This window comes from Manis javanica, chromosome 13, assembly GCF_040802235.1.
Source record: "Manis javanica isolate MJ-LG chromosome 13, MJ_LKY, whole genome shotgun sequence".
NCBI classification, from domain to species: domain Eukaryota; kingdom Metazoa; phylum Chordata; class Mammalia; order Pholidota; family Manidae; genus Manis; species Manis javanica.
In genome coordinates this window covers 95,606,185-95,631,230 of record NC_133168.1, presented here as the reverse complement: position 1 = coordinate 95,631,230, position 25,046 = coordinate 95,606,185, and the positions used below count along the sequence as shown (strand labels likewise).

General features: G+C 52.1%; 1 protein-coding gene across 3 annotated transcripts in view; it reads right to left on the bottom strand.

Annotated features, from left to right (window-relative positions):
- Window positions 1–24,387, bottom strand: part of ATCAY (ATCAY kinesin light chain interacting caytaxin) — a 30,104-nt gene extending 5,717 nt beyond the window's left edge. The window contains exons 1-10 of one of the 3 annotated variants that reach the window (XM_073220457.1): window positions 23,683–24,387; window positions 21,211–21,328; window positions 11,319–11,377; window positions 8,399–8,620; window positions 8,005–8,190; window positions 7,504–7,606; window positions 6,500–6,629; window positions 5,593–5,681; window positions 2,575–2,673; window positions 1,857–1,892 (exon numbers count right to left, since the gene is read on the bottom strand). In XM_073220457.1, coding sequence (XP_073076558.1) covers window positions 1,857–1,892; window positions 2,575–2,673; window positions 5,593–5,681; window positions 6,500–6,629; window positions 7,504–7,606; window positions 8,005–8,190; window positions 8,399–8,620; window positions 11,319–11,377; window positions 21,211–21,287 — 1,001 coding nt within the window. In that variant the 5' untranslated portion in view covers window positions 21,288–21,328; window positions 23,683–24,387. The remainder of the gene's footprint in view (window positions 1–1,856; window positions 1,893–2,574; window positions 2,674–5,592; window positions 5,682–6,499; window positions 6,630–7,503; window positions 7,607–8,004; window positions 8,191–8,398; window positions 8,621–11,318; window positions 11,378–21,210; window positions 21,329–23,682) is intronic. The other 2 variants (XM_073220458.1, XM_073220459.1) reach the window with 2 other exon arrangements.
- Window positions 24,388–25,046: the final 659 nt, after the last annotated feature.

The following is a 25,046-nucleotide window of genomic DNA, read 5'->3' as shown; positions in this document are numbered from 1 at the left end:
CATTCCCTCCTTCGGAACCTTGATCTCAGCTCATCCTTAGGGAGGCATTTACGCACTTGCTCCTTGGCTGCTGTGGCCCCACCGTGCTGCGGAGGGCGGCCACCCTGCTCGGGTTTATCTCTGTCCCTGTCCATGGCTGAGGCCTGGGAGGCGGGAGGAGAAGGGAGGGACCGGGACAGAGCGCCACAGAGACTGGGGAGGAAGGGACGACAGCGGAAAAAGAAACAAGACACACATTTCCACCTCACACCCATCAGGATGGCTACCATCATAAACACAGAAAGTAGCAAGAGAGAAGGATGCGGAGAGACGCGAGCCCTCGTGCACGGCCGGTGCGAGCGTTACATGGTGCAGCTGCTATGGAAGACAGGCTGGTGCTTCCGCAAAAAATTAGAACTAGAATCATGCAGAAATCCCACTTCTTGAGTCTGGACCCAAAAGAAGTGAAAGCAGGGACTCGAATGGATATGTCTGCACCGTATTCACAGCAGCATGAGTCTCCATAGTTAAAACGTAGAAGTAACCTGTGTCCATTGATGGATAAATACAACACGGTCTGTGCACGCACTGGAATAGTACTCAGCCTTGGAAGGACGTCCTGACGCCTGCTACAGCGTGGATGGGCTTTGGGGACGCTGTGCTCAGTGACATGGGCCAGACACAGAAGGACAGGTCCCGTCTGATGCCCCTCCTTGGAGGTCCCTAGGAGAGCCCCATCCACAGAGACAGGAAGTGTCTGGTGGGGCCGGGGGCTGGGTCAGGGGGTGGGGAGTGAGTGTTTCATGGGGACAGAGCTTCCGTTTGGGGAGATGGAAAGTTCTGGAGATGGTGGGGTGGTTGCACTATATATGAATGTGCTTCATGCCACTGAACCGGACACTTAAAAATGGCTAAGAGGTGGATTTTATGTGCATTTTACCACAGTAAACATTTTTTTTTAAAGAAAGAAAGAAAAGAAGAGAGGGGAGGGGAGGGAAGGAAGGGGAGAGAAAAGGAGGAGGAAACCCCCAGATGGCAGGGGATGGGGAGTCCTGCCCAGACTCGGGTCTTGCCTTGCTCCCTGCCACCCCGGCCGGGCATTATGAAATGACGCCGCGTGCAGCCGCCTTCCTGCTCTCTCTGCATCTCATCGCCCGCCTGCCCCAGGATCTATTTTCTCACCCGGTGAGGCATCCCTGTCCTTTGCCACTTGGCGAACCAGGACTCTGTCTTACTCGCCTCTGTTTCCCCTGAGGCGGGCACAGGGCCAGCAATGATACATGCTTTCGACACACCGAAAGCCTCAACTCTCTCCTGGACTTGCTGTGCAGCCCCAGGCAGGTGCCTTGCCCTCTCTGAGCCTCAGATTCCTAGGCTACAAGATGCCGTTAGGAACCTCGGCCCCTGCCCAGCTCTCAGAGGGCCTATGAAAGTATCCAGGAGATGGTGTGAGGGCCCCATGGCTGGGTGGGTCCGGAACAGTCCTGAGGTTTTGTGAGGGCTGCTCATGGTCTATACCACCATGAAAAACGAGCCAGTGAACTAGTGAAAGGGCATTTGGGTCTGTTGGGAGTAAGCAGGGGACTCGTGCTTCCTGTCAAGGGTGAACCTGGTCATGATAACGACCAGCCCACTAGTTTTGCCAAGTGGGGGCCACTGTTCCTGGTTTCTCACAATGGCCCCCAAAGAGGCTGTGAACTTTCTACTTGCCTAATGGGACTGTGACTATGGTGGGGGAGCCTGGATTTGAACCCCAGTCTGACAGGGCCTTGAGCCATGTGCATGTGTGACGTGGGTTCTTGTTGAACTGAAGCCACCAGTCACCCCAACTTGGGCCCAACTCAGCACCAGCCCTGACACAGCCACTCGGCACAGACCTCTCTCTCCTGGCCTTGAGTCTTTCCTCTTCGTACCTGGAAGAGAGAAGAAGCGTGTCAGACGCAGCCCCCTCCCCCCAGGAGTGCTGCCCGGGGAATTCCTCTCCCTTTGGGAACGGAGAAAGAATCCCACTGTCATATGGGACACACGCCAGGCTGTAGAGCAGAAAGGACAGCTGGAGCCGCCAGTCCGCAGGCCGTTTTATGTTCCCTGCAGCGGCTTTCCCCGCGCAGGGAATTATGTTCTGTTGCTCCATTTCAGCATCTGGCATCGACGCGACTCAGCTTTCCTGGCCTGACTCAGCGTCAGTTGACTGAACAGCGCCGTTATGAGCAAGGCCTTCATTGACATGGTTTGGTCTCCATGCCTCTCCACCAGGGCAAAGCTTTTCTGTAAAGGGCCAGGGAGTAAATAGTTTTGGCTTTGCAGGCAAGTCTCGACTGCAGCTACTCAGTTGAGCTGTCTCTGGAAATCAGCCATAGATGATGTGTCAATGAATGGGAGTGGCTGCACGCTGATAAAACTTTATTTATAAAAACGAGCTGCGGGCCATGGCTTGCTGGATGCCCAGGACCAGTTGATTTTCTAATGTCATACGTGCTTGTTTCATTATATTTTCCTCTTTGCTGCTGCCCTGCCCAGTGAGTGGGGAGGTGGGGAGCCCGCAGGCCTGGGATATGGAGGTGGGGGGTGCTCACGTGGCCTGGGGACACTCACTGTAGCACGCAGTCTGGGATCTGCACGTGTTCCATGGGGATGAGCTGCTCCAGGTCTTCTAAGCTGTGCACATACTGGATCTTGTTGATGAATTTGACGCTGGCGGGAAGAGAAGGAGGGAGATGTCTGAAATCCGGTCCTTGGGGTGGTTGCCCAGGCCCAGAAGGAGCATGGCAGACAGGGGTGCACATACGACCCTACTGCAGGATGCCCCAAGCGCCTTCGTTCAAACCTATCTGCCTGTCCGTGCCAGGCTCGACCCCTGGCCCCTAGAGGGGTGGGCAGGGCAGACCCCAGGGTCTTTCCTCATAAGCAGGGAAGAGACTGAGCCATGTGTCTGACCCCAATCCCTACTAGCAGAGGAACTTGCTTGAAGGAAGCAGAGCTGCAAGAGATTCTACTTGCCTCTAGACCATCTCTCCATCATCCCCAAGAGCTACTCCTCTGTGTCATTTTTCCCATGAATACCACTACCACTGCCTGGCATGACACCGGGAGTCATTTGGGCACAGGAAGGGTGCAGGTGGGGCTGCTAATTCACTCTCCTTTCGGGAGGAATGGCTTCTTCCTGGTCAAACCCAGGCCCAGGCTGTTTGGTAGTAGGAAGTGTTTGTTAGTGGCACGTTGCTTTGAATTCACAGTTATTATTATTTTTAAAAATGTAACTTAAACCTAATTGGCAAAATGTGAATCACACTTCTTTTCAAGGTCTAATACATGTTTTTCATGATGAGGAACAAAGCGCCAAGAGACTATAACAGTACAATGAATAAATAAGCAATCAAGCTGATGGGAAAAACAGAGCCAAGTATCTACAAATGTGTGTCAAGAAGTTGTGTATCTATTTTTAGAGCTAAGATGCAAATTTGGCTCCAGCTTTCCAGTCTGGTGCAAAGGCAGACACATGACGAACCATGCAGTTCACAGGCCTGTACGGGAAAAATAAATGAGTTACTCGGCCGAGGCCAACGGGAACCAACTGGAAATGACAGACGGTTTCCCGTGGAGTCACAAAGCAGCCATGTATAGTGGAATGAACAACTCCAAATGCTTTTGAGCAGTTGTATTTCTTTTTTTTTTTAATTAAAAAACCCCGGCAGTTACTCCTGGAGCACAAGGTGTCCTCCAGCTGGTGTGAGAGAGGGTAAACCACAAACAGGCAGGAGCCAGGTTCCCACCTGTCCCTCCCGGGTTGTCCACACTTGATGTGGAATGTCTGAATCCAGAGGGCGCTGATTTGTTGGAAACGTATTTTCAGCCGTGCAGAGCTGACACCTGCTGAGCTATAAATACAGGCAAGAACCACATAGTGTCTGCCTTGCCCACGTTGGAAATAAATACCCCAGTCTCTGCTGTGACAATGCTCTCCGCCTGTGAGCCCAGCTTTCTGTCTCATGGGGCAGAGAGAATCCCCGCCCACAGTCCCAACGTCAAATGATCTTGGACTTACAGTCCCAGAAACCTCAGCACCTGGCTCCACTTTCCCTGGCTTTTCTCTCCTCTCCCCTGCTGCTGCTTTGAAAGCTCAAAATGAGATCCTCAAAATTCACCAAGGGAAAAGCAACCCTACATGAAAGAATTATCTGCATTCAAGGCAAATTTAAGTTCCCCAGAATTAGGCGATTCGGAGGATGGAATGCAGTTCTCTTAGGCTGAAGCACATGTTTCCCCATTTCCCCCGGCGTATTATCACCACAAATGATCCATAATCGGTGTGTTATTCACCTGGTTTCACTGATGGGCAAATACTTAAGGTGGTCAGCAGTCTTTGAACATAGAAAGTCTGAGATGGTCTCCTTGCAAATCGCTCACACTGTTGAGTAGGCAACCTCTTTCAAGGCGAAGCTAGGCCCTGTGTCTTAAATGCATCACAGATCCTTAACTGGCAACACGGCAATGAAGGATCTTGATTCTGTTCAATGTTTTGAATTATATTAAATGTACATTTCCATTTCATGTGATTAACTAAGGTATTTAACACGCCCAATTTTGCTTTACTTCACCTGTTTATCTGGGGGCTTTTATATCGTGTAGTAAAGGTTTAATTCAGCAGGCTTGGAGTGCCCACACCCTGTACATTGCAAAGAAAAGACTGGATGGGGTGTCACCTGCAAACCCTTGGACTGTTCTGCCTGGTAAGAGTGTTTTGGGCTACCTGGGCTTTGAGCCGTGCGACATAGTCAGTGCTAAAGATGTGATTTACAGTGGGCCACGTCCTACCAGTTTGACCACGGGAGCAGCTGGAGACTGAGTCACTAAGGTGGGCCACTTGGGTAGGTCCTCCCTGTGTGGCTCAGCCCCAGGGACAACCCAGACACCATGGTGAGCTTCCTGGTGGGCAGTACTTCCTACAGGTTGTCACACATCACTGCAGGGAGAGTTAGGGGCTTTTGCCACACCTCTGCTGGGAGGGGACAACTGGAAGCTCATTTAGACTTCTCCCGTGCTCCCATATACACCTTTATGGTTTGCTGAATTTAATCTTCATTCTTTCACTGTAATAACCCATAACTGGAGTATAACAGCTATTCTGAGTTCTGAGTTATCTTAGCAAATCATCAAAGCTGAGGGTGGTTTTGGGGATCCCCAAAATACATGATTTATTCACTGCATCGTTGGCCAGGATGGCATCCTAATGTCTCCCACACAGATTCTGGAGTGAATGGAGGAGCTGGGCTCACTTCTAGGGGAGTGTGGTGGACAAGCGACCTTGCTGTGTGACTTGGGGTGAGTTCCTGGACCCTGCTGAACCTCGGTTTCCTCACCCATGAAATGGGTGCAACAACATTAACCTCTCAGGGTTGTGGTTGTACCTGTTAAAAGGTTTCTACCATTCCCAGCAGGAGAGCTGGTTGCTATTATTTTTCCTGTGTTGGTCACTTAATAATGATGTGTATGATTTAAGACTGTCAGAGAAGCTGAAAAACACAGATTAAAAAAGAAAAAGACAAAAAAAAAAAGAAAGAAAAAGACATGCAACAACCCATGTGGGTAACGGGACACAGGCTAGAATCTTACCTGATGAAAGGTCGGGAGATGGCTAGCACGGTGCGAATGAACCAGGATGGGTGGACGATGATCAGGGACTTCAGGTTTTTCCGCAATCTGTGTGGGGAGATGGAAGCAAGATGGGCCCTAGGGCACAAGCCCCGGGGAGGCAGCTAATAGGTATCGCCTTCTCTGAACCCCCAGTAGGCACTGCGATGATCCCCACTTTACAGGGAGGAAGGAGATTCTCTGTACTGCTAAGGCCCTTTCCAGAGCAGGCAGGTGGCGGAGCTGACATCTAGTCCTGGCTGGCTTTTAACTTTAGAGTCTGAGCACTTGACTTTGTAGCTGCCACACCTCCTGTTTCTGAAAGATTTTACTGGTCTGACCACGTGTTGAGGTTGTGTCAAAGGGCACGCTCCTCAGATTCAGTCCTAACCCCCAGGACCTCCAGAAGGGGATGTGATTTGGACAGTAGGGTCATGGCAGTGTCATTCGTTAAGGTGAGGTCCTACCAGAGCAGAACGGCCCCCTAGTCCAGTAAGAGCGGTGTCCTTATAAAGAGGGATGTTTGGGCACAGTCATGCACATGGGCAGAAAGTCCTGTGACCATGAAGGCAGAGATGGGGGGGCACGTCTGCAAGCCAAGGAACACCAAGGATTGCCAACGACCACCAGAAGTGGGGAAGGCAGGCCTGGAACAGAACCTCCCGCACGGCCTCCGAAGAAGCCAACCCTGACGACGTGTGCTGATCTCGGACTTGCAGCGTCTGGAACAGGGAGGGAATAAAGTCTGTTCAAGTCGCCTGGTCTGCGGTGCTTTATGACGGCAGCCTGAGCTACCTACCACACCACCTTCCAGTCCGGCCCCAGCGCCCGGGACCCCTGGCCCTGTGTGGTGTTTCCTGCACCCTGGTCCCCAGCACCCCACTCCCCTCCTGTCAATCATCTGGTAACACTTCTTCAACCAGCCGATGCCGGGCATCCTCCGCCGGGGGGTGGCTCCATTCAGGTACACGATCATGTAATCTTCCGCCACCAGGAGTTCCAAACTGCTGATGACATACCTGGTCATGGGGCACAGAGGACAGGGGCCCCGGTGAGAGGAGCCCGAGTTGGGAAGCCCCAGGTCCCCAACTGGACACCTGTGACACTTGGGCGCCAGCTGTGCCAGCCACACCTGTTCAGGTGGTGCCGGCTGGCCTGGCACAGTCAGGGTGGAGGAGTCCATCCCATCTCAAATGTGTCAGTGGGCTTCAGGATGCTAGTGATTACTACTTTACTGAGCACTTACTAGGCACCAAGTGCTTTATATGATGACCCTGTCTAATGTCTCCACGAACCTGAGGGGTGGGTCTCAACAGCCCCAGATAACAGTTGGGGAATAGGTACCCAAAGTGGACGGTGCGCCACACCCAAAGTTAGGGATTGGGGGTCCCCACTGTGTTAGAAGGACATCTGCATATTAACAGTAACATGAGTAGTCACGATTTGCTGAGCTCTAAGTGTTACCTGCTTTATATGTACTATCTGTGTCCTTCATATAAAACTTATCTGTGTGTCCTTGGGCCACTGAGTTCTCCGGGCCGCAGGCTTTGCTGTAGAATGGGAGGTGACAGCGTCTGCCCGGCAGGGGTGTGGAGAGGGTGGAATGCATTTTCACTGATGAAGCACTTAGCTTTGTGGCTGCCATGCATTAAGTGCTCAATACGTGACATTTACGATGAAATAAATACATGATAAATAAGTGATGCTGATGGCAATTGTGTGATGAGGCCCAGTGGGCGAGCAGGGGACTCAGATGGTGATCTGCCGGTGGCCCGGCCCCAGCCTGTTGCTCGGAAGAACCCCCAGCCAATGCGGTTCTTGCTGTCTGACCCAGCCCACTGGCTGGGACCCTCAGAACTGTCGGTGCTCGGACGGGGCCGGCGGGTCACTTACAGGAAGAGGTTCTCCATGATGTAGTGGTAGTCGGGGGAGCTGCTGTCCGGGAGGAAGCAGGCCGCAAAGACAATGATGGCGTTGAGACCCTCACCGTAGTACCCTGGGGAGAGGCAGCCAGTGAGTGGCCCCAGGCAGAGAGGAGCTGAGCCTTCTCTGAGCGCTGAGCCGCCCCTTACTGTACCCCAGGTGTCTGCCCATCTCCAGCCAGCCCTTCCCATGGTCCGCACTCAGAGGGTCAGCTCTGAGTCATAGTAGCCCAGCTGGGGGAACAAGCAAACCCCAACCTGTCTCTGCCTTTGGTGTGGAACGGCAGCCACCCTTACAGGCGCCCCCTGGGTGTGCCCTGCACATCTATGCAAGTTTCACTCCCGCCAACCTGGAGGCAAGGGCTTAATACCCCTGTGGTTCAGATGAAAAGACCAAGGTTCAGAGTGGGCCGCTTACGACCTCCAGTTGCTCAGCTGGAGCTGGGAGGAGGCGCAAGGGTTGTGGTCTCACCTCCATGGGTCACCACCCTCATGTAGGGCCGGATCATGTGCAGATCAATTCGGTGCTCTTGTTCTCCTATGATCACTGTCCGCCACAGGCGCCCATTGGCTGCACTGCCGTCCTCTGGGGCGCCGTCCCCAAACAGATCCGCGCTGTCCCCAGGCATGTTCTTGGCAGCAGCCACAGGGGTGTCATCTGGAAGCAGCCCGGGGGTAAGAGGAAGGGACGCTTGGGTGGACACATCTTGTCACAGCCGCCCACCCAGTCTCCCCCTTCCTGGCTGCCTGTGCGGCCCACGGCTCTGTGCCCTGCCTGCGGGCCTTGGCTCACACGGTCTTCCCCGCCTGCACGCCCTGCCCGCCTGTCTCCCTCTTCCGCCGGCCCTCACGGCCCTCGGCCTCACCCTCCCACTCCAACTCGTTGCCATTTCCTAGGAACTCCAGGGAGTCCGTCTCATCGGGGGTCTCGATGTCATCCACATTGATATCCAGGTCATCAGGTGTGTCCAGGAAGTCGTCAGACAGCAGGGAGCCCTCACTCTGGTCCAGGGAGATGTTGATCTCCGGGGCCACCAGTGTCTTCCGCTTGCGATGAGCCCCGTTGAAGTTCAGCGTGTTGGGAGGGGCTAGACGAAAACAGGAAAACAAAATGAAAAAGCAGTCTCTCTCTTCTTTCTTCCTCCTGGTCTCCATTTCCAACTCGGTGGGAGCTCCAGCCCCATCACGTAGTGGTTAGAAGTCAGAAGACATCCTTTTACTGCAGCTGTTAGTGTTGTGACCGTCTGGTTCTGAGGTCAACGCCAGGCCCTTGGACGTTGGGCAGACCCAGGTTCCAAGCCAGCCTTTGCTGTTGACTAGCTTTGTGACCCCCCCAGAGCCACCTCACTGCTCTGAGCTTGACTTATTATTACCATCTGCACGATGGAACTCACAGAAGGTGAGTCAGGTCAAGGTCGCATGGATGACCCCCTAGACCAGACACCGGGTGGCCTGCCCAGTTCCAGGCAGTTTTCTCTGGACCTACCAATATCTGTGGTTATTGTTGCCTCCGGGTCTGGCTGGCAGAGGATGCCCACATTCTACTTTGTACCTCTCTGTGACGATCGACATTCTGATAACTAACATGGATCACATGACAGGGGCCAGCTCTCTGTGAAGCTCTCCCTGGGGGTCTTCACGTTCCAACCGGGCAGTATCCCTATTAGGCAAGTTCTGTGATTCTCCCCTTTACCAGAGGAGCAAATGGAGACACGGAGAGATGAGGCCCTTCCACACAGCTCAGGAGCTGATTAAGCTGGATATCCCTCACAGTTTGGACTGCTTTCTCCTAAAGAGGCAGCCTAGACTCTGGTCTCCTTAAAAAAGGTGGTTTCTCCCCCTGAGCTGCCCCCAAAGGGTTAAAGCTTCTCTGACAGCCAAGTGAGTAGAGCCAGCCCCTGGGAGGAGGGAGTACATGGGGGGAAGGCTGTTATCTGCCCCCGAGCTGCCTTCTAGAAACTTCGGCAGCTACCCCCAGTTTCATTACAAGCCCAGGAAGGACAAAATAAATAAACCAATGAGAAAGTCCTGGTCTCCTCCTATCAGGTAAAGATGTTCACTGATCAGTAATTAAATGGACCAGCTCCTCAAATTGTTTTCCTTTGAATTTCTCCATCCCTAAGCGGCTGATCAGAGGTGACGGCTTCATGAGATCCTGGGATGTAAATGTGTGCAGGGGCAACAAATGAAAACAATAAAACAGGCATATTTATCAAGTGCCTGCTACGTGCTGGGTGCTGACCTAATTTCTAGATCTCACCATGACCTTGTATGGTAGGAAATGTTACACTTTTTACAGATGGGGATGTTGAGGCTGCGACCTACCCAAGGCCACCTTCATATCTTTTCCTTTGGGGTTAAAGTTATGGGTCACAGTGTGGTGATAGTAAAGCTGAAGGCGTCTATGTGACATTTCTCACTGGTGTGGAAGCCAGGCGGCAGAGATGCCACCATGTGGGCCTGGAGGACAGAGCATTGAGCCAAAGAGGATTATTCTCCACTTCAAATCAAATGGAATTTTCCCTTAAAGAAAAATCTAATGGAACTTAACCCTGCCAAGGTTCAGACCTGCTGGGATCCACGATCCCTTTCCTCCTTCCCATTTCTCCCTGTTGTAACAAGAATATTTTACCCTATGCCTTGTCCCACTGTCATATTTTGGAAGCAGATGACTTGTCTGGTTTCACAGGTTCACAACTGGGGAGGAATTTTGCCCCAGGATGAATCACACTCAGTTTTGTACCTCTTAAGGCATCAGCTGATTGGACGAGGCCCACCCACATTACCGAGGACAATCTGCTTTACTCAGAGTCTACTAATTTAAATGTTAATCTCATCTAAAAAAAATGCCCCCAGCAGAAACATTTAAAATTAGGTTCAACCACATATCTGGGTACGGCGGCCCAGCCAAGTGGACACATAAAATTAACCACCACATCTCTCCATCTCAAGGCCCTTAACTTATTCCCATCTGCAAAGTCCTTTTAGCCCTGTGAGGGGCCATTCACAGGTCCCAGGAATTAGGATCTGGAGGTCTTTGGGGACCATTATTCAGCCAGCCACACCTAAGAAGGCGGGTATGGTGATTACACATCCCTTGTTTTACACAAGCAGGAAATAAGAGTCGCAGAAGGATGCAATGAAGTCTATCCTGCAGGGATGTGACAACAGCAGGCAGAGCCCATGCGCTCAGGTACTCTAGGGTGACCAACCATCCTGAATTGCCCCAGAAAACTGGGACAAGTCGGTTCTCCTACCTGCCCATTGGCACAGTGCAGTGCGAGAGTGGGCAGGCCTGGCACTCACTGCTGTGTGACCTCAGGGCATGGCTGACCCTCTCTGGTCAGTCTTCTCCCTGTATGGTGGGCACTATGATAGGCTGAATGGGGGAGATGCAGGCAGAGCAACCTCAGAGCTATGAGTCTTCCTGGGGCTGACTTTGTGCCTGGTACCACTTTACACATATTACTTCACTTCATTTAATCCTCACATGGCCCTCCTTCAGGGAGCTCACTGCCTGAAATTAGTAGATGAGGAATCACAGGCACAGAGAGGCTGAGCGATCAGCTCAGGACACACAGCAACCCAGCACGCCGACTTCATGACTGCACCCACATTTCCCCTCCCCACCCCGGCTGCTTTCCCTGCAGGCCTTGGAGCAGAACCACCCCCTTCCCTGACATGCTGCCCAAGAGGCATGGATTCTGACATTTCTACACTCAACGATGTCGGGCAGAGCTAAGATCTTGAGAAAGCATGCCCATTTCTGCAAGCATGGAAACTTACAGGACGTGTCTTCCGCAGGGCTGCAGAGCGAGTCCATCCCTGTCTCTTCTGGGAGTGGCCTTCAGACCCAGCCGAGAGCAGATATCAGCCATCAGGCACCACAAATCCAGCCACCAGAACATGGAGTTCAGACAAAACAACAGCAACAAAATCCATTTAGTTTTGGGGAATCCCTGGAACAGAATACATCTGTTCCTTAGCACAGAGAAATTTAAATGTTGGTGCTGGACAGCTCCCTTCAGATCATCTAATGGACATTAAGCCTTTCTTTCTTTCTGTCTGTCTGTCTGTCTTTTTTGTTGGGGTGGGGAAAGCTGGAGGCCCGAGAAAAGATCTCATCTAACATCATCCAGTTTCAGAGTTTGGAAGTATAGGTAGCAAGTCCTGCAGGGTTTGGTCTCTGATGAGCTGTCGCGGCCAAACGCAGCAAGCAGTTGTCGGGTGGACAGGTCAGCTGAAAGCTCTCTGTGGCTGCCAGGGGGATAGTTTGAGCAACAAATACATCACGGAGTATTGGACTGTTAGCTGAAGTATGAGATAAAATGTCCGTGAGTCCATATGGACATAACGAAATGACTGAATAAGTAAATTTAGGGAAGAAGAGACAAATTTCCTGTATGTAGATACTCTGCCCCCAAGGAGATGGAGAATGACTCCCTGTTCGGTAAATACGGGCTGTGCACAGCGACTTCCTCCCAAAGAGCACGGCAGGGAAGGGGGCAAAGAGCGACCTTACAGCAGAGACAGCTGGAAAATACACATAAGGCAGGGGGTCAAGGTCAACCTCCCCAGTGGTCAGTCACAGTGACAGCATGCACCCCCGCCATGATGGGGTGACAGGGACCCTTCATCCTCCCAAGTCTAACCATGAGAAAAACACCAAATTCCCTGACCAGGCCTCCTCCAAACTGTCAAGGGCATCAAAAAACATGGGAAGTCTGGAAACTGTTCTAACCAAGAGGAGTCCAAGGAGATGTGACACAGAAGGTCATGTGGGATCCTGGATGGGGCCCTGGGGCAGAGAAAGGCATTAGGAGAAACCAAGGCGATCTGAATAAACTGTGGACTTCAGTCACTAGTAACGTATCAGTATCAACTGGAATGAGTGTCCCGTACTATGTAAGATGTTAATCAGAGGAGAAACTGGGTGTGAGGTGTAGGGAAACTTTCTGGAATATTCTTGCAACTTCTCTGTACATCTAAAACTTCTGAGGAATAGCCTTTTTTTTAAAGAATTACGCAGCCAATTCTGCACGTGTGTCCTTTAATGCTGGGCTGCGCGTGGATTTGCAAAACAAGACCTGTTTCTTTGGCAATGCCTGCACCGCTTTTTGGAGCAGCAGCTCATGCTCCCTGAGTGTGTCCCATGTGTCCCAGCTCCTCGGCTCCCCGGGGAAATACCCAATCCCAGGCAGAAAGCTTTGCAGAGCGCACAGGGCTGCCAGGGGGTCTCGCTGCAGGGCATGCTGACTCAGGGGGGTGCTGCAGCCTTGTGTCTGCAACCCAGCAGTGCTGGCTCAGCTGAAAGGGGAGCTGTTTAGATGGGGAAAGATGGCAGATTGCTTTTTCCTTTACTTTCTGAAAACAACGCATTCCCTCATCTCTGTTCCTCATAGGATGTGAGCCAGCACCTTTCACAGGTGAAACCTATCCATGCTTTTTCCTTCCCACCATTCCGCTTTTCTCTCATTCACCATGCACCAAATGTTCTTTGAATAACTACTACCTCCCAGGTGCATTGGCAGGTCCAGGACGTAAAGGATGAATTGGATGTCACCCTGTTCTCATGGAGGTCAAAGGTGAACATCGAGCAGAGGCTCAAAGGAAATGAAGACATCTGTCCACACAAAAACTCATACTCGAATGAGTCACTGGAGCCGAAAAAGTGGAAACGACCCAGATATTCATGAATGGATGACTGGGTAAATACAATGTGGTCCATCCACGCACTGGAATATCACTCACTGACACGTTACAACATGGATGACCTTGAACACACGATGCTAAATGTAAAAAGTCAGACCCCAAAGTTCATACAGTGTGCGAATCTACTCATGTGAAATGTCCAGAACAGGCAAATTCAGAGACAGAAAGTGGATTCGTGGTTGCCCGGGGCTGGGGGAAGGGCTGGGGAGTGTGGGGAAAATGGAAGCTCCTGAGACCAGGATCCTCACCTGATCCTAAGCTACTTGATGGTGTAATTGGCCTCCTGCTAGGCTACTGCCTCCACACCCATAGGCAATGAGCTGTTATTGACTAAGTCACTATATAAAGAGACAGAAGTGGATCACCGACCTGCAGACTGCTGGTTGCAGATGGGATCCTAGAACTCAACCTGTCACTGGGAGAATAAAGCCGAATATAAACCCTTTGACCCCAAGAAGTTCCGTTATCATTTCTCAGTCTCATGGAATCAGGAGTAAACTTGCCCAGGGCAGAAACATTCAGACAAGACACAGAGTGGACTGCTCAGGAGATGGGGATTCATTTTGGGACCATAGAGACGCTTAGGAACTAGACAGAGGGGATGGCTGCTCAGCACTGTGAATGTACCAAATGCCCCCGAATCGTACATTTAAAATGATGAATTTTGTGTTATGGGAATCTGCCCTTGATAAAAAAAAAAAAAAGCAAGCTTCAAATAAAGTCAGAAGAGAATTTTAAAGAGGAAGACAGGCCTGAAGATTCATCTCACATGCCCATTTCACGTACGTGCTGCTCTGTCCTGCCCACACAGCCTTTAAACACATTTTCGATTTGCTGTCAAACCAGTGATGTGACACAAAACATTTTGGATTTCTGTCTGTTCTTTTTTTTTTAGGGGAGCAAGGCAGAGGCTTTGCTTTTTTAGAGATAAAGTGAGAGGACAGAGCTCCTGGCTCAGGCCAGGAGGGGACAAGAGAGCCCCCGATTTCTGTCTTTTCTTGAATCAGATCTGCCCTTGCCATGTGGTAACAACTATCAGGAACTGATTGTCGGCCACCCCTGCTTCCCTGGGTATTGGAAGTTCCTTGCAGCTTATTCTCTCATTTATGCCGCCTTCTTGGTGCCCATTAGTCCGAGGTGGCAATTCCTGTTCCAGAAGCAGCTGGCATCCTCCTAACTGCCCCCGTGGACATGGCATTTGCTGGGTGCCACGCTGGAATGTTCACAGCAGGATCTTATTTGCTCCTCATGGCAACCCTAGGAGGCAGGTAAGAAGCCTGTTTCACAGAGAAGGAAACTGAGGCGGCTAGGGGACTCCCCTTGGGGTGGTGGGGGTTGAAACCACCTCCTGGCAGAGCCAATTCCAGTCACTGCCCTCTACTGCCCCCTTGTGCTTGGCCAGCACATGTACAACAACCCCAGTGGGGACAGCAGGGAAGAGGCCTACTGGCCTGGGGGTGCTCCCCTTGCCTGCCCAGCCAGGGGCCCCGAGGGCACCCTGTCCAGCCACCAACTCCACCTGCCAGAGGAAAACTGCACTGCTGTGCAGCCGGCTCTTTCTTCAGTCCTCATCAGGATGTGGCCCCATCCCCAACCCTGGACAGTCCACGTCAATCCTATGCTGGCCTCTAATCTAGTGGACTGCTGCCCGGCTGCTGCTGAAATGTCAAGGTGGGGAAAGCACCCAGCTGCTTGGTGCAGACTGGGAAACCGAGGAATGTGAGGGAATCCATGCAGATGTCTGAGGGTCTAAGAGCACACCCTTGCTGTGCCACTCTCCAGTGCTAGCCTTCCCTCTCTGAGCCTGTTTACATCATCAGTAACATGGAAATAGAAGTGGTGCCTCCTTCTCATTCAGTGAACACATATGCATGAGGTTTCTGGGCTGCGCGAGGCGTACAGAGCTGAATGTGAGAGGCAGGGTCCCAGTTTGGAGGGGCTTATGGGCAGTTTTATGCCGACCTGGCCAGCCTACGGTCCCCAGTTAGAAGATCACTGTTAGTCCAGGCGCTGCTTGGAAGGTATGTGGTAGCTGTGCTTCATTCACATGCACAATCTGTTGACTTTAAGTAAAAGAGATTACCCTTGACAATGTGGTCCTCGTGTAACTGAAAAGGCCTGAAGGTTTTCCTGAAAAGGACACAGTTCTGCCTCAAGACACCAGCACGGACTCCTGCCCAAGTTCCCGCCATGCCCTGCAGATTTTAGCCTTGGCAGCTCCCGCAGTGGTGCAAGCCAATGCCTTGGAATAAATTATATATACTAGACATAAAATATACATACTCAACCAAAAAAAAAAAAGCAAAAATATGTAGACTTATGTATATAAAAGAATACACAAGATATATAAAGTAATACATATATATGCTTAGTATTATATATAAAAATATATCATTAGCTATAATAGTATATAATACAAATATATATTAGCTAATTAATATATATAAGTATATGTAATTTTTATATATAAAATATAATATACATATATTTATATAAATATACATATATATAAAATAAAATATACAAAATATATCTAATATGTAACTAGACATAATTGTATATAGTTACTATAATTAATACATGTTTTATATATTTACACACACACACACACACACATACACACACACACACACACACACACACATATAAAATGAAGAACTACTGGTTCTGTTTCTGTGAGGACCCCTGACTGATACAAGAGGGAAGGAAGATAAATCAAGGAAGCAAATAGATGAACAAAGCTGATTGATACTTGCAACAGAGAAAATAAACCAGATGCAGGAAGGGAGAGAAGGGTGCGCTTCGGGGTGATCAGGGTTGGCCTCTTTGAGGACGTGATTTTTGAGCGGAGACCTGGAAGCAAGAGACTGGCATTGTGGGAAGATTGGGGGAAGGGCAGTCCAGACGCGGGTGCAGCAGGGGCAAAGGCCCTGGGGCTGGAGTGAGCTGGGCGAGGTCTAGGACTAGATCGGAGAGCGGACCAGGGTGCCAGGAGCAGAGAGAGCCACGGGGGCGTGGGGGAGGCAGGGCCAGGGGGAGGAGCTGTCGTGGGGCCGGGAGGAAGCCGCGAGGCCCAAGCAGCTGGCACCGCCCCCGGAAAGCGGAATGCGATGGACGTTCAAGAATGCTGCCCTGGAGAAGCCGGCTCAGCAGGACCACAGGCTCCTCGGAGGGGCTCCCTGCTTCCCGACATAGCTCGAGCGGACACCCATCCTGCCGGTCCCCAGGGCTGCGGCTTTCCAGGCCAGGTGAGCCCTCCTCGCTATTTCCCCAAACCCCGGGAAAACCTCATGCTCATGCGGAGCTGAGGCCTCCCCGTGGACGGGGGTGGGGGGTGGGGGGGGTGGATCAGATGGTTCCCCGCCGCGCTCAACCCAGAATCTGCGATGGGCAAATGCAAAGGGGGGTTCCCCTTACTATGCAAAGTGTATAGTAACCTTCTGAAGTGGGTTGAATTGTGTGTCCCCCCACTACAAAAAGATAATTCAAATCTTAACCCCCAGCGCCCGGGACTGTGGCCTATTTGGAAATAAGGTCTTTGCAGATGTCGTCAAGATGAAGTCACACTATGAGCCCTAAATCCAGTGAATGGTGTCTTTATAAGAATAAGGAACTTTGGACACAGACACAGGGAGAAGGGCACGGGAAGACGAGGCAGAGATTGGAGGGATGTGTCTGCAAGCCAAAGAGGCCCAAGGATTGCTGGACCCACGAGAAGCCGGAAGAGGCAGAAGGGACTGTCCCCTAGGCTTCGGAGGGAGTATGGCCTGGTTGGCATCTTGACCTTGGACTTCCAGCCTCCAGAACTGTAAGGAACACATCTGCTGTGTGTCCCGTTTGTGGTATCACGTGTTACAGCGGCCCGAGCACATGAAGTGTGTGAAAGGCTGGATCACAGGAAAGGAGGAAGGCGGGGCTGACAAGGCTGGCTGGGGCCCTCCATCACTTCCTGCCCTGAACCGACGGCTCCTGCACAGGGTTTTTTTGGGGACTGCTGAGCTGTGGGCAGCACGAACCTGCTCTGTTCACATGTTGGGCTAGGGGAGGGAGGAGGGAGATTGTGCTGGCATGCCCTGGGCAGGGCGGACAGATACAAACAGGGATGGAGTTTATTTGGAGTGAGATGGAGGGAGAGAGGCAGAGAGAGACAGAGAGAGAACGATAAAGCAAAGGGAGAGAGATGCTTACAATTGATGCACCTGGGTAAAGCCTTACAGATATTCCTTATACCGTTCTTGTAATTTCTGTTCGGTTTGGGATTGTATCAGAATAAATAATTACAAACAAAACCCACAGCCGCTGGGTCTGGAGGGAAGAGCAGGTGAAGCACCAGCCAGATATCTAACCCTGCTCCTGCCTTTCCTTAGCTGTGAGACCCTGGCTAGGCCCTTCCTGCCCTGGTCCTCAGTTTTCCCCCTGGGTCTTCCTTCAGCCCCTCAATCTGCTCAAGGTGGCCTCAGGGCCTTTGCACCAGCATGCTTTCTCTGCTTGGAATGCTCCACCCTTTCCCCTAGGTTCTTTCCCCTTGTTCATCCGTCTTCACCCTTCACAACTCAGGGTCAGCGCCTTCCCCAACCTCCCCAACCAGATCAGACTGCACCCGGGCACTCTCTGAGCCTGGAGAACCCAGCTGTAATGTCACATTGGGTTATGACGTTACAAGGGGATGGCCCATCTCTGCCCCAGGCAGTGAACGCCCCATTAGGGCATCGGTCTTGTTCTCCACGGGTCCCTAGAGTCTTACCCAAGGCCTGGCACACAGTTGCTGCATGTCATCAGAATGAATGAACAGAGAAATGAGACCATGAGCTGGGCAATCACCAGGCTGCCCTCTGGCTCTGTAGGAACCTGAAAAAGGACCGGAGGTGAAGGAGGACACGGGAAAGAGGGGCTATGGGCACAGGGCAAGCACTCTGATACCCTGGGGGAGCTGGAAGACACCCCCCTGGGAAGGGCTCACAGAGCCAGAAGGAAGAGGATTGCAGGCTGCCTGGCGCCAACAGAGGCACCCCTATTGAGTCGCAGCTGGACACGGCATCAAGGGGCTGCACTCATTTCTTCCAGAACGAGGAAGACAGAAGCCTTGGCAGAGGCATGGCTCACCACGAAGGCAGTACAGCGAGGCCAGTATCCTGCAAACTCTGAACTACTGCAAAGGTGGAGGAGCCCGGGGCAGCTGGGAAAAATGCACTTGAAACTGGCATTTGCCACTGTGGTCAGCCCAGCCTTGGGAGAGGGAATATCTTTTCAAATATGGGGTGGGTGGACTGCAAAAAAGGACCTGGAGTGAACAAGATACAAGCCGGTAGGAATAATACTGAGGGTGACAATTTATTTGGGCAGATTTCATAATTATATGGCCTCAGTCTCCGCTGCCTTACCCTGCATGCCTCACTGAATTCTCATGACAACTGCTTGAGTGAGGGATTATTGTCCTTATTTTACAGATAGGGAAACTGAGGCACGGAGCTGCTGGAAGAGTTGCCCAAGGTGGCCGAGCAAGCCTTTTGGGGAACTGGGACCTGAACCCATGACAGTCTGATCCGAAAGCTTGGTGCCCTTGTGATTCTGCCGCGCTGCTCAAAATAAAATCAGAGCAAGCAAGGTGAGGTCTGTGCTGTCATAAGACAATTGTTTTAAAACGTCCAGGATGGGCTGGGCTCTGCCGCCTGGAGAGGCAGGGATGAATCGAAAGGTTTTTGGAAGCCCAGACCCAGGAATGTTTTGGTCTCAGTCATCAGAGGCCGGAGTTGGTGGGACTGGGTGGTAAATGAAGCTAAGCCTGGCCAGAGACCCCTCCGTAGCCTGCGGGTCTAGCCCTGAAAGGAACCCACGGAGATCACCCATTTAGCAAAGGAGGAAACAGTCTTCCCACACCAGGAGCAAGCAACAGCCCTCAGAGCCAGTTCGCGCCCCTTCCAGAGCTTCTCAACTGCATCAGGACTTCATGCTCAAAATCGATCCTTAATTTGTTCAGACTGCCAAGTCTGGGCGCCACGAGACCCCTCTCTAAATATTCAGGCATCAGCCCTCCTTATACTGAGATGAAGAGAAAGACTTCTAAGGAGGGAATGTGGAAAGGAGATCAAATTCCGAGGGGAAAGGACAGGAGGTCGGCACTGACGAGGTGGCCGTCTGTTTTCCCAAATACTTGCATTCCGTGAAGATGAACTCGGCAGTCAAGGGTGCCCAGCAGACAAGAGACTCCCGGCTGTTCTGAGAAGGGGCGCCTATCACTTTCAGAGCCCCAAGTACATGCATGAAGTGGAGAGACTGAGCGTGCCTAGATCTGGGAGAGGGCTGAAGTTCCCCAAAGAGGGGTGACACCCTCATCACAGCACCTTCAACGCGGACACGACAGGCAGCTCGAGACCTCGCACATCAGCCCAACTTGCTTTTGAGGGGGACCAGTCATAGAAAGCATGGATCAGATCCTTTGAGTCCACACATTCTGTATCAGACTCAAACCCGATTCCTTTTCCTGCTTACTCAGCAGCCTAGTTCTGTCCCCAGCACCCTCCCCAACTGCGATTTCTGGCGCTGGAGGTCCTTTATGGATTCCCTTTTCCAGGATGCACATGCTCAGTCGCTTTGACTACTCCTTCCCAGATGTTATGTAACTAACTCTTGGGTATAATCTCCTGGGGGTACCCTCTTTGAAATTAAAGGAGGCGGGCGGTGAGCAGGTGTATCCAGCCAAGGAATTGGAAGAGGCTGTGCTGGCGATATTTGCTCTTATCCAACGCCTCGCCACCGGAGGAGAAAACAGGGAGAGAGAAGCCCTGGCGGCTCACACGTCTCAGCAGTGGATGCCCCCGACTTCCTTCCTACGTGATTTTTTTACTCCTACCAGGGACTGCTACCCACCTGCCCAGTATTTACGAGTGCTGTCTGTAGGCGAGGGTCTGTCCTCATGCCGGCAGACAGCAGGGACCAAATCAAAGGCCGCAGCTCTCGTGCGGTTCCATCTGGGGCGTGGTGCAGACTATACACAAGGTAAATACATAACGTATTTAGCTAGGGGACAGTCTGTTTCCATGCCTTTTCCAGTGTCCAGAGGCTGCCTGCATTCCTTGGCTCATGGCCTCTTCCTCCCATGATTCCAGTCTGTTGCTGCCAACCTCGCATCTCTTATGTGTGTAGGCAAATCTGCCTCTTCCTCCTCTTAAAGGACCTTTGGGATGATACTGAGGACCCAGCTGGACAATCCAGGATCATCTCCCCAGCTTAAGATCCTTCACTTAATCACGTTTGCAAATGCCTTCTGCCACGTGGGCACCCGAGCATTCTCAGGTTCCAAGGGTTAGGACGTGGTTATCTTCGGGGGCTGTTATTCAGGAAGGAAACAAGTCACAGACTGGGAGTGAGGGTAGAGAAGGGGCGAGGAGGGAAAGTGGGCGGCCTGTGGGCAATGACCTGGAGGAAGCGAGGGAGGCATGGGTGTCTGGGGAAGAGTGTTCTGGGAAGAGGGAACAGTCAACCTGGAGTCTGAAAGTCAGAGGCAACCGGGCATGGTGGAGGAATAGGAAGGAAGCTGTAGAAGCTGGAGAGGCACCAAGGCGACAGAGCGCGAGAAGTGAGGCCAAAGAAGCGGGCGGAAGCCGAACCCTGATTTTTCTGTGGGATGGGCATTTGCCCCAGGGGTTTTAAGCAGGACTATGATACCGTCCCTCTGGCTACTGCAGGTAAAAATATGCTATCATCTGGATTCATGGGAACCCAGGTAAGAAGATGGTTATTAGCCCATGAGATGGTTTCAGAAGGAATGTTTGGAATTTTTAAGGTGGCATGGGAATGGGAGCTTAACCGGTGCTTTCTTAGGGGTGGGGGTGGGGAATCAATCATAAATAATTCAGCAAATATTCATTATGTGCCTGGCCTGGCTAGCTAGCAGTGTCTCCTGCACCTTGGAGAAATGTGGGGCACACTCCCTCTATGGCTGACACGGAGACTGGGGGAGATATACCGGGGAAGAGCTTCGTCCTGCCATTCTTCCTTCGCATCCACATTTTCCATCCGGAGCGTGGCTTCAGTGGTCCCCATGGGGTCTGGGAAGAGGCGCCGGCTTCAAGCAGGGACGGACCCTGAAGGAGAGCCACAGATGGGGTTTCACTGGATGATCACCGACCTGACACCCCTCCACCCACGTGCAGCACTTCAGATCAGTTGCAAAGAGCTCCTCACCCATTGTCTTATTGAACGCCATGAGGCTTCCCCATTTCACAGGTGAGAAAACAGGCACAAAGGGCTGAGGACACCTGTGTGGATTTAAGCCAGGTGAGAGACTGAGACTCCAGTCCAAGCCACCCTTCCTCTGAAACTCTGAAATCCACCCTCCCCAGGGCACATCGTCCTTTCCTTCTTTTGCACTTCAACTGGGAAGTAATAGATCCAATTGAAGTCACTTATACTAAAGTGTTAATGACTGATATACTTAAGCATCCTTGCTGGGACTGATACTTTCAAGCATGACCTGGTTAACCCCAACACACCTCTATCTGCTCCAGGTTACCTGTCCTGCCACTTTGTCCCTCCACAAAGCAGCAAGTCCTGACAACCTGCTGCCCTAGGGCTAACAAAGGCAGTGCAGAAAGGCATTAGGTTTGGAAGTCAGGATCACCATTATTACCAACCACAATTTTGTTTTTATTGTTCTGAGAAGGTAGCTGGGGGCAAAGGTGGGGGGGGACAGCACTCTAGATTGTGGCTTAAGTGCTGGGCTGCCTGGGAGTAGAGTCACAGCTGCTGACTGAGACTGAATTTGGGTCTACCTTAGGGTATGGCCAACTCCCAGACCATTCACCTCCCCTGGCCTCAGTTTCCCTGTCTGTAAGTGCGAGATTTGGGTTAGAAATGATCTCTCTATGATACCTATAGGGCATAACATTCTAGGATCTGATAACTCAATCAGCACCACACACAGGTTTTGTGCTTTTAAACCTGTGGTTCTCAGCTGGGGACCTTATTGCCATCCCCTCCCCCCAGGAATGACACATGGCAATGTTTGGGGACATTTTTGGTTGTCACCAGTGGGTTGGGGGCTGCTCCCAGCATCAAGTGGGTGGAGGCCAGGGATGTTTCCCAATGCCCCTCAGTGCACAGGACAGCCCTTCATGACCAAGAATGATCCGGCCTCAAAAGTTCATAGATCTGAGACTGAGAAATGTTGTCTTAATCACATGTTTGTGAAAGGACTTCAGGCACAGGCTTGGTGGTCAGGATAGAGTGCCTACTGGGCCATCCCACGGCACCTCGTTCTCCAGGCAGCTTCTCCTATCCTCACTCGCCAGCACCCGGCCTCCAGCCCCTCACCCTTCCTGACGCTCCCGCCACCCCTCTGTAGAGCTGGCGCACGGCCAACAGTTTGGGGGTGTCATCCAAAGTCCCACACTGGACCACCTCCCCCTGTACATGGTGGGTCTGCATTTGGGATTGTGGCTCAGAGAGGGAGGGCCCAGAGGGAGTCTGGGCCAGGTGAGGGCCAGGCAGGGTGGAAGGGGTGGCTGAAATTAGACACCACCCCTACTTCCGTGAGGATTTCTCCCTGGCTTCTTGCCACTCTCCTGAATGCCGTCATTCATTCATGGAGGAGGGACACAATATGCAGTAGCTTAAAAAAAAAAAAGATCTCTTGCTGTCATGGGCGACAACCACCCAGCACCTTGCTGCAAATGGCAGTTTGCGTCAAAGGAAATTCATTTTCCTTTCTGCAGGGAGTGGTCTCTGCGTCTGTTTTCCTTATTAGGCTGGGTGTGACCCCAGCCCTCGGGAGGGACCCCGCCCCCACCAGCCAAATCTGAAGCCACGCGTGTGGCCCCAAATACTGTAACGTGGGGTGTGGATGGGTCCCGGGGGGGCCCTGCACACTCCCACTCTTCCATCCTGACTTCACATCTGAGGATGGCGCATGCCGCTGAGAAGCGCCCCTGGGCGCTGTGGAGCTGAATTATCAGCAAATCACACCAAGTTCAGATAGAAAAGGAATCTCTATCTTCAACCCTCTCGCTTCCTCCCCACCCCATAGACAAGCCTCTCCGTACCCATCTACCAAGTCTTTTTTTTTTTTCAAATCCGCTCACGGTGTTATAAATAGGAAAAGCACCGAGATGGGACGCATACAGGTCGGTCTCTCAGGAAGCATCCCAGAGAGAGGCTGAGGGTTTTATTCCGCCTTATCTCTACGCACGTCCTGAAACTGGTGCAGTCCTCTGCCTTCCAGGTGGACGGTGGGCATGGAAGGGGAGCCGTGGTGTGTCCGCCTGTGCAGGGTTTTCCTCCGCTTGGGGAAAAATGGGTGCCACCCATCCCAAGACTCACAGGACCCTGTTTCTCTGCTCCCACCCGCCCCGCTGCCAGAAGGAGCGTGGCAGCCGCAGATGCCTCCGGACAAACCTTCCTGGGCAGGGCCGGGGGAGGGGGGAAAGGAAGGTGAACTCACCTCCGCGGCCGCTGGGTTCTCCGCGGCCTCCCCGAGTTACGCGCAAACAAAGGCGGGCCCCGCGCGGTTGCAGCCGGGCATCCCTCGCCTTCAGAGCGCGCAGTCCCGGGGCCTTGAGAGCATCGGAGCAAGATGCACGCAGCGGCGGGCTCTGCATCCAGGGAAGGTCACCCAGAGCAACGCGGCCGTTTGTCCAGCGGCGGGGGGGGCGGTTCGCAGTTAGCGGTCAGTCCCCCCTTGCTCCGCCGCGGCGGTGCCCCCTGTCATCGTCGGTTTCCGGGCCTCCGAGGTATTTTCTCCTTCCCAGCTCGCTGCTGGAAGAGGCTCGGCTTCCTTAACACCGTTAATTATGCTGCTTTTGTGTGTGCAGGGTGGGTGGGGGCAGGGCTGACCAAAAAGCACAGCCCCCTGCCAGAAACCCGTGCTCCTCATTGGCTGAAAGGGGAGCACTTCACCGAGCCTCACCAGGGGCAGAAGCGGAAATGATTTCCTGATGGCGCATCGCGGATTGAAAACAAAACAAGAAACAAGCAAATAAATAAATGGCCGGCGATGCCCTCATTCCTTGGATTCTGTGGAAGGGAGGGGAAAATATCCTCTGAACCCTCAGCCAGTTATTCACTATGATTGCGCCGCGTGCCAAGGACCGGGCTTGGGGCACAAGGGGGTGTTGAGGAGGTAGAATCTTCTGAGACACCCTTGCTCGGGGCCACCAAGGGAAAGGCGCTTCCTGCAGTTGGGCGCTGCGGTGGCCCTGTCCTGGAGAACTTCAGGAAGACAGTGGAGTGGTAGAAAGTAAAGAGGACAGCCTCTGAAATCAGACCAGAAGTGGGTTTGAACCCTGGCTGGGCCACTCACTAGCTGGGGACCCTGTGGGGTAAGTGACCTTACCCACTGGGCCTCAGTTTCTTCATTTGTAAAATGGAAGCATTACGGTACTGACATTTCAGCGTTTGATAAGAAAATGCACAGAAAAGCGCGCAGTGCTGGAGCCTGAGAAAGGTTCTGTTCATTCTTGCTGGTTGCTGGTTTTATTTTTAGAACTACAGCAAGTTGAACGGTGGCCCTCCCCAAAAGATATGTCCGTGTCCTAACCCCTCGACCTGGTGAATGACACCTTATTTGGAAAAAGGTCTTTGCAGAAGGAATTAAGGATCTTGAGAGAAAAGCATCTGTATTTAGGGGAATCCTAAATCCAGTGACAAGTGTTGTATAAGAGGAAAGGAGGGGAGAAGACATATGGGGAGGGAAGGCCACGTGTCAACAGAGGCAGAGATCGGGGTGATGTATCTACAAGCCAAGAAGCATTAAGGATGCTGGTAACCACCAGAAGCTGTAGAGAGAGAGAGAGAGAGAGAGAGATG